The sequence below is a fragment of the Macaca mulatta genome, chromosome 2, assembly GCF_049350105.2.
Source record: "Macaca mulatta isolate MMU2019108-1 chromosome 2, T2T-MMU8v2.0, whole genome shotgun sequence".
NCBI classification, from domain to species: domain Eukaryota; kingdom Metazoa; phylum Chordata; class Mammalia; order Primates; family Cercopithecidae; genus Macaca; species Macaca mulatta.
In genome coordinates this window covers 148,919,967-148,936,565 of record NC_133407.1, presented here as the reverse complement: position 1 = coordinate 148,936,565, position 16,599 = coordinate 148,919,967, and the positions used below count along the sequence as shown (strand labels likewise).

The following is a 16,599-nucleotide window of genomic DNA, read 5'->3' as shown; positions in this document are numbered from 1 at the left end:
AGAGACAGACATCCTAAGAAGTTTCCTCTTCAGCAATTCCCAAGTAAGTAAAAGCCTTTGCAACATGTACTGGCCATCAGACCAAGTGTGGTGGTTCATGCCTATAATCCCAGCACTTTGGGAGGCTGAGGCTAGAAGATTGCTTGAGCCTAAGAGTTCAAGACCAGCCTGAGCAACATGACAAAACCCTGCCTCTACTAAAAATAGAAAAATTAGCCGGGCATGGTGGCGTGCACCTGTGGTCCCAGCTATTCAGGAGGCTGAGGTGGGAGGATCATCTGAGCCCAGAAGGCAAAGGTTGCAGTGAGCCAAGTTTGCATCACTGTACTCCAACCTGGATGTCAGACTTAGACCCTGTCTCAAAAAGAAAAAGAAAAAACATATATTGGCTGTAGCTTCTCTGCTTCCCTATGCTAGCCCTTTACTTGTGTAGCTCTGTTCTGGTTAGCAGGCTGCCAAGATCCACAGTATCTCAAACAGACTGGCTTACCTCATGTCAGTTAACAGGAGGCAAACTGGGCAGTAGCCAAGGAAAACAGAGCCCATTCCTCATCTCTAACTAGAGGGAAAGGAAATTAAACTAGGAACTCTTTGAAAAAAATCCTGAATCTCAGAAACTCAAAACAAAACAAAACAAAAAACAGCTTAGGAGAAAACTTGGACCCAAGAAATAGAATCAGCAACTTCTACCAGGCGCACTGGCACATGTCTGTAATCCCAGCACTTTGGGAGGCCGCGGCGGGTGTATCATGAGGTTAGGAGTTCGAGACCAGCCTGGCCAACATGGTGAAACCCTGTCTCTACTAAAAAATACAAAAATTAGCCGGGTGTGGTGGCACATGCCTGTAATCCCAGCTACTCAGGAGTCTGAGGCAGAAGAATTGCCTGAACTCAGGAGGTGAGGTTGCAGTGAGCTGAGATCATGCCACTGCACTCCAGTCTGGGCAACAGAGCAAGCAAGACTCTGTCTCAGGGAAAGGAAAAAAAAAAAAAGAATCAGCAACTTCCAAGTAATCCAAAGTCCACTTCTTGAAGTGACTATATCTTACTCACCTGCTGCGAGTCTGCTGCTGTGCCAGGCTCAATTTTTTTCACTGTCTTCTCTAGTTCAGCCATCATGACACGGAAGAAAACAACAAAAGTGTGCCTAGAAGATGAGAAAAGCATGCATGCCTACGCCATGATGCACTGCTTAGAACTACTTGGGAAGAATCAGGAACCAAAAGTATCTTCCTTCCCTACCTCTCTAAATGTCCTTCACTAGGGTCCTTAGGAAGAGGATGGGGGAGTGGAAAGGACTCAGTAATAGGGACTCAGTAATAGGTCCAAGAAGATTGCCTGTCAAACAATGGGATTAACTTTATGAAAGGATGTGGTATGGTAGTATGGAAAAAGCAGTGAAGTAACAGTGAGAAGATCTGAGTTTGAGTCCTGGTTCTATGTTTATTTTATTGCATGTGTAAGCTTGAGAATTTCCCTAGCTCTCATTTTCCTCAACAGTAAAATAGGGGCAATGATACCAAAGACCTCACAGAATTATCAAAAGGATCAAACAAGATAAAGTAAAAGTGCTTTATAAACTGAAAAGACTACAAATGTTAAGATAACTATTGATATTCTGAGACACAAACCCATTAAGTGAGACATACATGTGAGCACCCTGTTCTCAAGATGGCTAAAATATCTCAGCTGGGCACAATGGCTCACGCCTGTAATCCCAGCACTTCGGGAGGCTGAGGCAGGCAGATCACCTGAGGTCGGGTTCAAGACTAGACTGGCCAACATGGTGAAACCCAATCTCCACTAAAAATACAAAAATTAGCCGGGTGTGGTGGTGGGTGACTGTAATCCCAGTTACTTGGAAGGCTGGGGTAGGAGAATCGCTTGAACCCAGGAAGCAGAGGTTGCAGTGAACTGAGATTGCGCCAGTGCACTCCAGCCTGGGTGGCAAGTTTTCTCAAAAACAAAACAATACAAAACAAAAACCACCAGGGTCCTCTCAAATGTATTAGCTGAGAGCCCTTAAAAGGAATCCATAGCAAACTCTCTTTATTGAATGAATGAATATATCTACTGTCTATATCAGAATTAGATGAGGAGGAGCAAAGCAGTTGTGTGGAAGCTACATACATTGGACAGTGTGATGATGATTCTTTTTTTTTGAGATGGAGTTTCGCTCTTGGTGCTCAGGCTGGAGTGCAGTGGCGCAATCCCGGCTCACTGTAACCTCTGCCTCCCAGGTTCAAGCGATTCTCCTGCCTCAGCCTCTTAAGTAGCTGGGATTACACGCCCAGCTACTTTTTGTATTTTTAGTAGGGACGGAGTTTCACTGTGTTGGCCAGGTGGGTCTCAAACTCCTGACCTCAAGGTAATCTGCCTGCCTCAGCCTCCCAAAGTGCTGGGATTACAGGGGTGAGCCACCGCGCCCAGCCTGATGATGATTCTATCTTAAGGGAAAAACTGGAGGAAAGAACTCCCTTACCTGGTCAGTGTAGGGAATGTGGAGGAAGACACATCTTTAGGAGAGTTGATCAGTTCTGGGACACCAACACCAGCAATCTCCTCTATGGCCTTCAGAATGCTATCTGTGTGCTCCAGGTAGATACTGCATTGAGAGTCAAATATTTGACCCACTGATTAACAAAGTAGAATACACTGCAGATTCCTCAAATTCCTCTATGATCTGAATTAACAATAAGCAGTTAGCTGACAGCATAAAACAGAACCAGAGGATCTTAAGATCCACATGTTCCAAATTGTGTTCATTTTTAACCTACTTCATTGTTTTCAAATTCCCACTAAAAAGGTCATTTGTCCAGTCTCTGACAAAAAACAGTAGCAAAGTAGAAAATGGCTATTTGGCTCATTGGAAGAAACCAAACATCTCACCAGAGCAAAGCATGGAGCTGGTCATTAGAGATGCTGCTCTTCTCTTTATCCCCACTTGGCCACACCCGACAGAGGAATTGTCTGGCAAGGGAAGCTGTTAGAAAAGAAGACAAAGGAATCTTACATATGGGAACTTCACCTCATTCTTGCTTTTCAGGCTTTTGAGGATATCGATCAAAAGGATTATTAGTTTACATTTACTAAGACGGTCCTGGTCTAACAGGCAACTTACAAAAAGCTGTCATGTTCCTGAACCACTGGCCCTTTTGCCAGACATAAACTCATTTGTCTAAGGCTCAACACGTCCCACCCCAACCCCATCCTGAAATACACAAACATGCAAACATGAACATAAATACAGACACACAGAGAAAAGGAATGCTGCTGGGCAGTGGGAAGGCCAATCTTGTTCCTCCTGAGCTGGCCAATAGCAGTGGTCACCTCCAAGATTCAGACCAAACCTTCCCCTTTTAATCAATAGGGAAAAATAAAGGTTTGTTTTGCATTTTTATCTTACTTTCTGATGTGCTGCAAACTAGGATGAGCCGCATTCTAAGAGCTATAACAAAAGACAGTTAAAGAAAGAAGCCAGGGCTGGGCACAGTGGCTCACGCCTGTAATCCCAGCACTTTGGGAGGCCGAGGCAGGCGGATCACGAGGTCAGGAGTTTGAGACCAGCCCGACCAACATGGTGAAACCCCGTCTCTATTAAAAATACAAAAATTGGCCAGGCATGGTGGTGCATGCCTGTAATCCCAGCTACCTGAAAGGCTGAGGCAGGAGAATTGCTTGAACCTCAGAGGTGGAGGGTTGCAGTGAGCCAAGATCGCACCATTGTACTCTAGCCTGGGCGACAGAGCGAGACTCTGTCTCAAAAAAAAAAAAAAGAAAAAGAAAAGAAAAGAAAAGAAAAAGGCCAGGGAAGAGGCTAGTATTTCTTTTACACTTGACCCTGACTTCTCCTTTATCTCCTACTTTATTAACCTCATGGTTTGTGTAGTTTTGTCATATGTCTCAGATAATTTTTTTTTTTTTTTTGAAAAGGAAGAACATGATTAAACTTAAGCCAAAGAGAAAACTAAGCAATTTTAGCAGAAATCAGTCAGGTTGTTCTGGGAAAATGACCTTCTTGGTATACCAAGAGGGCCTGTCTGAGGTTATGTGGGGATTTACATGTAAAAATGTCCTGGGAAGCCCCAAGGTTACAAGTGTGAGATATCAGTCCTATTCATTACAAAAAAAAAAAAAAAGGATCTGGGGCCCATCACCAATTTTTTCTTTGTTCTGAGTAGAAGCTGTCGATTTCTCCAAAATAACCATCAAAAGTCTGATGAGATAAAGAGCACACTGGAAACTGGGAATGCTTTGATGGAAATTCTGCAAGTAATGGAAGCTCTGGCTGTAAGAAGACAAGAAAAACAAACAAATGCAATAATATCCTATGTATTACAGATATATTTAAATCCACATGACGTGCCCAAGTCCCTTTAAGTGTTTGATGGCCTAATCAGAATCCTCCTTATTTTCAGGTGCTTTAGTAGCAACCCTCTTCAAGCATCTCAGTAGAAAACCATACCTTTGTATGGAAAAAGCCAGAGCAGAAGACAGCCCCATGGATGGAATGTTGGCCTTGAAGGGGTCATGTATGCTGAGAAACCCAAGCACCACGCTAATATGCACAACCCTAGATAAATTATCTGCTCTTTAAAGCCTTAGGCAATACACTGAAAATAATTTTTAAAATCTGGGTTCACAGGCCGGCCATGGTGGCTCATGCCTGTAATCCTAGCACTTTGGTAGGCTGAGACAGGCAGATCACCTGAGCTCAGGAATTAGAGACCAGCCTGGCCACATGGCGAAAATATCTCTACAAAAATACAAAAATTAGCAGGGTGTGGCAGCATGCGCATGTAATCCCAGCTACTTGGAAGGCTGAGGCAGGACAATCACTTGAGCCCGGAAGGCGGAGGTTGCAGTGAGCCGAGATCACTCCAGCCTGGGTGACAAAGTGAGACTCTGTCTCTCAAAAAAAAATAAATAAATAAATAAAAATAAATAAAAGAAGAAATAAGGTCCTGACCTATAGACAGGGATGATAAGCACTGACTGCTGACCCAGTGATAGTCTAGGTTATCAAGGGAAGTCAGAGAAAGACCAAGTCAAATCTGACTGAAGGGGGAGGGGGCTGAAAAGCCATGCCCCTGAGATCATCTCACCTCCCTTGTCCACTGCCTACCCCTCAGTCATGTAAGGTCTTCCTACAAGACAAGGGGAAAGAAGCAGGTTATCAGTGATAACTAGCTGCTGCCTAATTACCCAACCCTGCTGGGAGACAGTAGGTCCCTGGATAATCAAGAGTTGATTACAGATGGTCAATGTTTTCATCATTATTACTTGAAAAGGCTGTGTTTATGGGCTGATACATTCATGAAGATTTAGCATGATTATTCAAGGCTTCTAATACTTCAGGATTTATCAGAATATATAGATGAGAACGCTCATATATGAGGAGAGTAGCTGAAAATAATTTCCTTTACAACTACTGAAAGACACCCAGGTATTTTCAAGAAAGTTGCCAATCCTGTTCCTAGGAGTTTCTTGGGACAACAATCTTGGTTATGTAGTCTGACTCACCTGAGCAGTTCCTCCAACGGCTGGCTGTGTTCTCCCTGTTTCAGTCGGCTACTAAGGACATGGAGGGCTGAATACAGTAAATTCTGATTTTCAGGTTGAGAAAATCCACTCCTAAGGAAGTCAAGGTAAGAGGGGTTAGCTTAGTTTCTGGAAAACTACTTGGATAATATTTAAGGATCCTGGCCTCCAGTCTATACCATCAATAGTTTAACAGTTTGAAAAAAGAGAGGTCAGGCGTGGTGGCTCATGCCTATAATTCCAGCACTTTGGGAGGCCAAGGCGGGCGAATCACGAGGTCAACAGATGGAGACCATCTTGGCCAACATGGTGAAACCCCGTCTCTACTGAAAATACAAAAATTAGCTGGGCATGGTGGTGGGCGCCCATAGTCCCAGCTACTCAGGAGGCTAAGGCAGGAGAATCGCTGGAACCAGGGAGGCAGAGGTTGCAGTGAGCCGAGATTGTGCCACTGCACTCCAGCCTGGTGACAGAGTGAGACTCCATCTCAAAAAAAAAAAAAAAAGAAAAAAGAATTGAAATGGAAAGTACTGAAGTACCAAATTCAATCACAGCTCTAAGTATCAGAGTAGAAATTGAAATACATCCAAAGTAATCTTTCCTGAAGTCTTCACAGGCTTCTTTTCTTCTTTCTTGTCACAGGTGTGAGCCACCACGCCTGGCCCATAGGTTTATTTTCAAGGGCAAAAAGCTCTCCTTCATTCCCTACATTTTAGAGATAGGTAGTCTTCTTAAAAAATATAGTAATAATTTTGTCCAACTGCTAAATCAATGTCCAGCCCATAGTGGTACTTACCCATTCTCCTACATTAACCAGTCAAGTCTTGACATTTCTATCTTTGGATTACCTTTCATATTGTCCCTTCCTTTCCAAGCCCAGACCATCATTTTGGCCAGGCCCCTATCAATACATGTGTAGATCATAGTGACACATGTATTTTTGAGTGTTCTTTTTGCATCTCTTTTCAATCTGTCCTGCACGCTGCTGCCAGAAGGGTTTTCCTAAACCACTGCTTTCATTGCATCATGGCTATGATCATAAAACTCCAAAATGGCTTCCCTGGACAACATTTAAATTATTCTGCCTGACTTTTGACGCCCAGCACAATCTGACTTCCTAGATGTTCTCCTCTAGAAGCATTTTCCCGACCACCAGTGATAGTAATTCTTCTTTTCAACAAATGTATTCTGAGGGCCTATTAGGTGTCAGGTTTTATGTCTACCATAGCTTCAATGAGATATAATTGATGTACAGCAAACTTCATGTATTTAAAATGTTGAATTTGGGCCAGGTATGGTGGCTCACGCCTCTGATGCCAGCACTTTGGGAGGCTGAGGCAGGTGGATCACTTGAGCTCAGGGGTTCGAGACCAGCCTGGGGGCAACATGGAGAAACCCTGTCTCTACCAAAGAAAAACAAACAAACAAAAAAAAAGCAAAAATTAGCTGGGCATGGTGGTACGTGCCTGCAGTCCCAACTGCTTGAGAGGCTGAGGTGGGAGGATTTATAAGCCTGGAAGGCAGAGGTTGCAGTGAGCTGCGATTGCGTCACTGCACTCCAGCCTGGGCAACAGAGCAAGACCCTGTCTCAGGGGAAAAAAAAAAAAAAGCCGGGTGTGGTGGCTCACACCTGTAATCCCAGCACTTTGGGAGGGTAGATCATGAGGTCAGGAGTTCAAGATCAGCCTGGCCAAGATGGTGAAACCCCGTCTCTACTAAAAATACAAAAATTAGCCGGGCACGGTGGCAGTCGCCTGTATTCTCAGCTATTCAGGAGGCTGAGGCAGGAGAATCACGTGAACCTGGGTGGCAGAGGTTACAGTGAGCCGAGATTGCGCCACTGCACTCTAGCCTGGGCGACAGAGTAAGACTCCGTCACACACATACACACACACACACACACGCACGCACGCACACAAGCATGGGAAACAAGTTCAGAATATACTATGTAAAACCACAGGCTAAATTGCTAAAAATATTCCTGTATCAGACCCTGGTGGATATATGCTTTCATTTCCCTTGGTTAAATACCTAAAGACGGAATGGCTGAGTCACATGGTAGGTACACGTCTAGCTTTTTAAGAAACTACCAAACTATTTCTCAATATGGATGTACTATTGTAAAGTCTCCCTAGAAGCATGTGAGAGCTCGTTGCTCCACATTCTCACCAACACTTGGCATGCTAAGTCTTTTTAATGTAGCTATGCTAGTGAGTGTGTTGTGCTATCTCATCGTGCTTTTAATTTGCATTTCCTTAAGAAGTAATAAATAAACATCTTTTCATGTATTTATTCTAATTATTGTTTTTATAATTTTTAGAGATGGTTTATTTTCTGTGTTAACTTCGCTGGGCCATTGTGCCCAGATTTTTTTTTTTTTTTTTTTTTTTGAGACAAGGTCTGGTTCTGTTGCCCAGATTGGAGTGCGGTGTTGCAATCTTGGCTCACTACAACCTCTGCCTCACAGGCTCAAGCCATCCTGTCACCTCAGCCTCCTGAGTAGCTGGGACTACAGATGCATGCCACCATGCCCAGATAATTTTTGTATTTTTTGTAGAGATAGGGTTTTGCCGTGCTGCCCAGGCTGGTCTCGAACTCCTAAGCTCAAGTTATCCACCCACTTTGGCCTCCCAAAGTGTTGGGATTACAGGCATAAACCACAATGTCAGGCCCCTTTCACACGTGCCATCCATAAGTCTCCTCGATAAATTGTTCAAATTTTTTGTCAGGCACTGCTTTTAAGTACTGAGGATATTAAAATGACAGACATCTGCCTTTATGGAGCTCAGAGTCTAGCAGGAAAGACTGCTGAACAAGTAATTATAATAAAATGAAATTAAGTTTTATCACGAACGGATACCAGAGTGTTAGAAGAGAACTGGGGGTTAGAGAGGCAGGATGGATGCTTAAGCCCAGATCTCAAGAGATGTGATGAGTCAGAAAAAGTTGGGGATCAAGAAGAGTGGGGGTCCTGGCAGGAGAATGAACATGTGCAAAGCCTCCCACATAAAAGCTATATGGGGTGCTGAAATTAACTCAGTGAGGCTAGAGGCAGAGTATAATATAATAAATGGAATAGCAGGAGTCAGAAAAAGACCTAGAGGCTAGGTAAGAGAGTTTTAACTCAAGAAAAATCTAAGAGCAATCAGAAATCCAAATTGGGATAGGATCAAATTGGGTTTATGTTAGGAAGATCACTCTTACTGCCATGTGAAGAATGGACTGAGAGAGGCCAAGTGTGAACCTAGCCCAGTCCAGGTTGAGAGATAATGGGAGTTTGGAAGCAGTGGAGAAACAGGGACAGATGGCTATCTGGATGTTATTTATAACAGAAAATAAAATCAACAGGATTTGGCAATCAGATGTGGGAAAAAGACGGTGGAGAGCAGAGGGAGGGACAAAGAATAACTCCTGGTTTCTGGTTCAGGCAATTGGTGGTACCATGTACTAAGCCAGACAAAGCTGAAGGAGCGTGCTAGGGATGACACATTCCATTTTGGATGTGGAGTCTGAGGTGTCAATGACACATCTAAGGAGGTGTTGAGTAGGCAGTTGGATATAAATGCCTATAGCTCAGAAAATAAATTTTGGCTAAATTTAAGCTTGGGTAGGATTGACCAGAAATCTTGTATAATGAGAACAGAGAGCCCAAGGTCTGTCCCTGATGAACAAAAGTATTTAAGGGGCACACCTCCCTTAGTTCTACTTTTGTCCATGTTGTACCTTCCACCTCCTTTCTTTATCTCTCTAAAGGCCATGTACCCTTCTGGGGTTCCCTCGAGTCCCACTGTTTCCATGAAGGTATCATGGAATAGTCCAGCTCACACTGTGTTCAGCCCGTCACCAAACAATCTGGAATTAAAGCATGCTAAAGGAAACTGGACTGAGGATCAGATGGCCAGATCTGTTATATGTTAGCTTACCTAGCCTCTAGGTCTTTTTCTGACTCAGCAAGTCACCTAATTTGTCAAATGGTTAACAATAGTGACTCCAAAGGACTCAGAGGGTATAAGATCAAATGAAATAATACAGACAAGAACACTCCCACAAAATTAAAGAACCATATTTACATAAGGTTTTTGAACCTTTTCTTTCTTTTCTACATTTCAGTGCCTTGGTGACTGTTAAGTAAAAGCAAGTATATAATCATTTCTCTCCACACTTCCCACATACTTACCAAGCAAAAAGCCCATGAAAAATCTGCAGCAGCCTTTGATAGCAGGAAGACATTATGTGGTACTCCTGAACTTTCATTCCTGGTCCATCAACTACACCATGATTCTCAGCAGCTAAACACTAAAAATAAAAATGATTTTAGGACAGTTGCTTCAGTAATTGTCCTCATTTTCCTTTTTCTCAGCCAAAAATAAAACCTCATATTTGCTTAGTGGCTTCTAAGTCTAGGCTTCTGACCTGAAAATAGTTGTGAATGTTCTCCAGGTGGTTACACATTGGGGTCACCAGTTGAAAAACACAATGAACAATTTCTTGGGCAGATCTCTGTTGGAGATGTGAGAATCCAATATTCCGGCTTCCTTTGTTCTATAATAAATTCAGAGTTATGAGTGAAGAAATTGCTGGATAGCTTCTCAGAAACTAAGGGTTCGCAATGGAGTCAAGTCAAACCTGTGTCACCAGGTAGGAGCAGATGGGAGAAATGAGTTGTTCACCTAAGACTATATTCTAACAGAGGGATAAAAATCTTGCTCCATCTTCTAATGACTGAGAGATTGGCTTTTGTAGAGGAGGAACAGTGTTTGATTGAGACATATAGCCCTATCATAACTAATCAGATAAAGGTCACATAAAAGTAGAAATCATGGCCGGTCGCGGTGGCTCAAGCCTGTAATCCCAGCACTTTGGGAGGCCGAGACGGGCGGATCACGAGGTCAGGAGATCGAGACCATCCTGGCTAACACGGTGAAACCCCGTCTCTACTAAAAAATACAAAAAAAAACTAGCCGGGCGAGGTGGCGGGCGCCTGTAGTCCCAGCTACTCGGGAGGCTCAGGCAGGAGAATGGTCTAAACCCGGGAGGCAGAGCTTGCAGTGAGCTGAGATCCGGCCACTGCACCCCAGCCTGGGCGACAGAGCAAGACTCTGTCTCAAAAAAAAAAAAAAAAAAAAAAAAGTAGAAATCATTTAGGTTGACAAATGTAGAGCAATAGACTCCTTCTTATAACTTTTTTTTTTTTTCTTTTTGAGACAAGGTTCTGCTCTGTCACCCAGGCTGGAGTGCAGTGGCACGATCACAGCTCACTGCAGCCTTGAATTCCTGGGTTCAAGTGATCCTCTCACCTCAGCCTCCCAAGTAGCTGAGACCACAGGCACATGCCAACAAACATGGCTAGTTTTTGTAATTTTTGTAGAGATGGGGTTTAACCACATTGCCCAGGCTGGTCTCGAACTCCTGAGCTCAAGCAATCCACCATCTTGGCCTCCCAAAGTGTTAGGGTTAAAGGCGTGAGCCACTGTGCCCTGCCTCCCTCTTATAATTGAAAAACAAACAAATAAAAAATGTAGGCCGAGACGGGTGGATCACGAGGTCAGAAGATCGAGACCATCCTGGCTAACACGGTGAAACCCCGTCTCTACTAAAAAATACAAAAAACTAGCCGGGCGAGGTGGCGGGCGCCTGTAGTCCCAGCTACTCGGGAGGCTGAGGCAGGAGAATGGCGTGAACCCGGGAGGCGGGGCTTGCAGTGAGCTGAGATCCGGCCACTGCACTCCAGCCTGGGCGACAGAGCAAGACTGCGTCTCAAAAAAAAAAAAAAAAAAAAAGAAAAAATGTAAAAGCCTGGGCAACACGCTGAAACTCTTATTTACAAAAAATACAAAAATTAGCTGAGTGTGGTGGCACATGCCTATAGTCCTAGCTACTCAGGAGGCTGAGGTGGGAGGATTACTTGAATCCAGGAGGTGGAGGTTTCAGTGAGCCAAGACTGTGCCACTACACTCCAGCCTGGGCAATATAGCAAAGCCTTGTCTCAAAAAGTAGAGCCAATAGTGAATACAAAGAAGAATGAATTGCTGGGCACTGTGGCTCTCGCCTGTAATCCCAGCACTTCGGGAGGCTGAGGCAGGCGGATTACGAGGTCAAGAGATCGAGACAATCCTGGCCAACATGGTGAAACCCCGTCTTTACTAAAAATAAAAAAATTAGCCGGGCATGGTGGCGTGCGCCTGTAGTCCCAGCTACTTGGGAGGCTGAGGCAGGAGAATCGCTTGAACCTGGGAGGCGGAGGTTGCAGTGAGCCAAGATCAAGTCACTGCACTCCAGCCTGGCAACAGAGGAAAACTCCAACTCAAAAAAAAAAAAAAAAAGAAGGAATCAAGAAACTGGATATATTGATGTTTAAAATGCTTATATCCAAGACTTTCTTATTTTGTTATATGCACCATCCAACTGCTTCCCCGGATATTAGGTGCATGTTTGTACACAACATACACATCTGAAGTTCTGGCCGCTCTAGACAGCTTACTACTACATTGAGGCATGGGCCCGGGCTTAGTTTGGGAGGCTGTTGAAACCAAAATTCAAGTGAAGAACAGGATTCAGGAATATTTAGGGCATTTAGAAATACACTTCGTAGGTCGGGCGTGATGCTCACGCCTGTAATTCCAGCACTTTGGGAGGCCGAGGTGGGCGGATCATGAGGTCAGGAGTTTGAGATCAGCCTGACGAACATGTTAAAACCCCTTCTCTACTAAAAATACAAAAATTAGCTGGGCATGGTGGTGCGCGCCTCTAGTCCCCAGCTACTCAGGAGGCTGAGGCATGAGAATTGCTTGAACCCAGGAGGCAGAGGCTGCAGTGAGCCGAGATCGTGCCACTGGGCAACGGAGCGAGACTGTCTCAAAAAAAGAAATACATTCCTTATTCCAAGTGCCTTTCTATTTTCTGTTTCAGACTTCCTTTTTTTTTTTTTTTTTAAATTTCTGAGACGGAGTCTCATTCTAATGCCCAGGCTAGAGTGCAGTAGCATGATCTTGGCTCACTGCAGCGTCTACCTCCTGGGGTCAAGCAAATCTTCTGCCTCAGTCTCCCAAGTACCTGGGACTACAAGCATGCGCCACCATACCTGGCTAATTATTTTTGTATTTTTAGTAGAGACAGGCTCTTGCCACGTTGGCCAGGCTGGTCTCAAACTCCTGACCTCAGGTGATCCACCTGCCTCGGCCTTCTAATGTGCTGGGATTACAGGTGTGAGCCACTGCACAGGTAGACTTTTTGTTTGTTTGAGACAAAATCTGTCGCCCGGACTGGAGTGCGGTAGTGCAATCTCAGCTCACTGCAACCTCCGCCTCCCCATGCCTCAGCCTGCCAAGTAGCTGGGACTATATAGCTGCACCACCATGCCTGCTAGTTCTTTTTGTATTTTTAGTAGAGATGGGGTTTCACCATGTTGGCCAGGCTGGTCTCGAACTCCTGAACTCAAGTGATCTGCCCTCCTCGGCCTCCCAAAGTGCTGGGATTACAGGCGTGAGCCATCGGGCCCAGCTTTCAGACTTCCTTTTTAAAGCAAGATGAGGCCGGGCGTTGGTGGCTCACACCTGTAATCCCAGCACTTTGGGGGGCCAAGGTGGGTGGATCATGAAGTCAGGAGATTGAGACCCTCCTGGCTAAAATGGTGAAACCCCGTCTCTACTAAAAAAATTAGCCAGGCGTGGTGGTGGGTGTCTGTAGTCCCAGATACTTGGGAGGCTGAGGCAGGAGAATGGCATGAACCCGGGAGGCGGAGCTTGCAGTGAGCTGAGATCACTTCACTGCACTCCAGCCTGTGTGACAGAGTGAGACTCTGTCTCAAAATAAATAAATAAATAAAGCAAGATGAATACTGTCTGGCAATACGGCTGCACCCATGCTACACAGTGACCCAAACACAAAGCCAGAGAAAGTGACAACTTTTTCATCACTAATACCTCCTTTGTTCCCAAATCCACTAAGCCCAAGTCATCTGCTTCTGCCTATACTAACCTTGAAAAAGGGGACTCTCCTGGCAATAGGAGGTGTCAGCATACTCTCCAGCTTCTGGGAGAGATCTTCTAGCAAGAAAAGTAGCTCAGGGGGCCCAAGTTGCACAACTTCTGTCGCCTGTCACATGGAGGAAAGGATTAGTTCCAAGAATGTCCTAGTCATTTCATGATAATTTTTTTTATTTCTTTCTTTTTCGTAAATGTGCAGTGGCAAGATCATAGCCATTCCAGCCTTGAACTCCTGGGCCCAAGTTATCCTCCCATCTCAGCCTCCTGAGTAGCTGGGACTACAGGCACACGCAACCATGCCCAGCTACATCTTTTTTTTTTTTTAATTAATAAGAAATGAGGTCTCACTATATTGCCCGAGCTGGTCTCAAACTCCTGGGCTCAGATGATCCTTCTGCCTTGGCCTCCCAGTGTGCCAGAATTACAGGTATGAACCAGCACACCTGGGCTCAGCTAATTTTCAAATTTTTTTTATACAGATGGGGTCTCACTTTGTTGCTCAGGCTGGTTTCAAACTCCTGGGCTCAAGCAAACCTCCTGCCTTGGCCTCTCAAGGTATTGGGATTATGGACAGGCATGAGCCACCACACCTGGCTATTTCATGTTAATACTTCCCAATGGGTGAAAAAAAAATTTTTTTTTGAGACAGAGTCTTGTTCTGTCTCCCAGACTGGAGGGCAGTGGCATGATCTTGGCTCACTACAAGCTCTGCATCCCAGGTTCAAGCAATTCTCCTGCCTCAGCCTCCCAAGCAGCTGGGATTACAGGTGCCCACCACCAGCCTGACTAATTTTTGTATTTTTAGTACAGACGTGTTTCATCACGTTGGCCAGGTTGGTCTCAAACTCTTGACCTCAGGTGATACACCTGTCTCGGTCTCCCAAAGTGCTGTGATTAGAGGTGTGAGCCACCGCGCCTGGCCGGGTAAATAATTTGACTTTTATTTATTTATTTACTTATTTTTGAGACAGGGTCTTGCTCTGTTGCTCAGGCTGGAGTGCAATATTGTGTTCACAGCTCACTGCAGCCTCAACCTCCTGGACTCAAGTGATGGTCCCACCTCAGCTGCCCAGGTAGCTGGGATCACAGGTGTGCGTCACCACGCTTGGCTATTTTTTTTTTTTTTTTTTTTACTTTTTGTAGAGACAGGTCTCACTGTGTTACCTAGGCTGGTCTCAAACTCCCAGTACTTTGGGAGGTCAAGGCGGGCAGATCATTTGAGGTCAGGAGTCTGAGACCAGCCTGGCCAATATGGTGAAATCCCCTCTCTATTAAAAATACAAAAATTAGCCAATGTGGTGGTGGGCATCTGTAATCGCAGATACTTGGGAGGCTGAGGCAGGAGAATCGCTTGAGCTCAGGAGGAAGAGGCTGCAGTGAGCCAAGATCCTGCCACTGTACTCCAGCCTGATGGACAGAGCAAGACTCCGTCTCCAACAAACAAACAAAAAAACTAGCTGGGTGTAGTTGGGCATGCCAGTGGCCCTAGATACTTGGAAGGCTAAGGTGGGAGAATCACTTGATCCTTGAATCCAGGAGTTCAAGGTTGCAGTGAGCTATGATCTTGCCACTGCACTTTAGCCTGGGTGACAGAGCAAGACTCTGTCTCTAAAAAGAAAAGAGGCAAAGGAGGAAATTGCACCCATCTCATATAAAGGATAGCTATTATGCTCTGTCATATAATAAAGTCAAGCATGTCCAAAATAAATATTCTGAATAGTAAAATAAGAATTCAAGACAGTATAGTTTAGAAGACATACTTTTTCTCTATAAATTCCTCTGTATACCTTTCCAGTTGTGGATCCAAGATGCATTTCCTAAATATCCTGTGATTTAAAAAATGACTTTGAATGCCACACGCAGAGTTTGGAAAGAAAAAAAAAGACTAATTCAAGGGAATTTCACTTTTGTCTGTTCATTAAATAATCCTTTCATACTTCTCTTCCTCTAATGTTTTGCTACTATTAACTCTGGGCAGGATCCCAGAGTGATCCCAGTGTAATAACTACATTACACTGCCAGAAGCAGAATGGGTGAAATACAGTCTCATTGCAAACTGCTCACTCAATACACATTTATGTGGAATCTCCTAAGGGTGAGATGATGTAGAAAGATAAAAAAAAATATATATGGCTGGGTACAGTGGCTCACATCTGTAATCCCAGCACTTTCAGAGGCCAAGGTGGGCGGATCACAAGGTCAGGAGATCGAGACCATCCTAGCTAACAACAGTGAAACCCCGTCTCTACTAAAAATACAAAAAATTAGCTGGGCAAGGTGGCGGGCGCCTGTAGTCCCAGCTATTCAGGAGGCTGAAGTGGCAGCAGAATGGCGTGAACCCAGGAGGCAGAGCTTGCAGTGAATGGAGATCGCGCCACTTCACTTCAGCCTGGGCCACAGAGCGAGACTCCGTCTCAAAAAAAAAAAAAAAAAAAAAAAAAAAGAAGTGAGAGGTTCTGCCTGTGGAGGAGTGGAGAAACAGTCTTATTTGGGATGAGATGGGCTGCCTCATTATTTTACAAAAGCAATTAAAACAGGCCCTAAGGAATATGGGTTCAATTTTAAGTCTAGCCTTGGTGGTTTCTTTACTGTAGCTGAGAAAGGAGGCTGTATTTGACTGTTTGCCTTGGGGACTTGTAGACTAAGTGTCCCTGGTTTTTTTCAATGTGGACCTCACTGTCTGAACTATTAAAAAAATTAATAATAATAAAGCTATGGTACTGCTAGCTATTTCCACTTCTTCGATTAGATTAGAAGCTATTTGAAGGCAAGCATCATGCTCTATGTACTACTGAAATGCAAGTACCTTGATTAGTGGCAAACACAAAATAGGACTCAGTAAGCATCTGTCGGGTGCTGAACAAATGTGAAAAAGTGAAAAGGGCAATGACCTCTAAGAACCAGAAAAGTGCTCCTCTACAAAAATAATCTAAGTAGCTTACTAGCAGTAGTAGTAGTAGTAGTAGTAGTAATAGTAATAGTAGTAGTAATAGTAGTAGTAGTAGTAGTAGTAACCTAAACGTAAGGATCACATCATTGGCATATTTTATGTCTGACACATTTTTAAAATCCT

The 16,599-nt window shown here is 44.3% G+C and overlaps 1 protein-coding gene across 30 annotated transcripts in view; it reads right to left on the bottom strand.

The window, feature by feature from the left end:
- The window catches only part of FANCD2 (FA complementation group D2), a 77,130-nt gene that overhangs the window by 9,499 nt on the left and 51,032 nt on the right, over positions 1–16,599 (bottom strand). For 25 of the 30 annotated variants that reach the window (XM_028844430.2, XM_077993420.1, XM_077993401.1 and 22 more), the window contains 8 exons: positions 13,519–13,635; positions 9,955–10,083; positions 9,719–9,837; positions 5,524–5,634; positions 4,158–4,288; positions 2,890–2,983; positions 2,483–2,605; positions 1,054–1,147 (listed from right to left, as the gene is read on the bottom strand). In XM_028844430.2, coding sequence (XP_028700263.2) covers positions 1,054–1,147; positions 2,483–2,605; positions 2,890–2,983; positions 4,158–4,288; positions 5,524–5,634; positions 9,719–9,837; positions 9,955–10,083; positions 13,519–13,635 — 918 coding nt within the window. The remainder of the gene's footprint in view (positions 1–1,053; positions 1,148–2,482; positions 2,606–2,889; positions 2,984–4,157; positions 4,289–5,523; positions 5,635–9,718; positions 9,838–9,954; positions 10,084–13,518; positions 13,636–16,599) is intronic. The other 5 variants (XM_077993406.1, XM_077993403.1, XM_028844431.2 and 2 more) reach the window with 1 other exon arrangement.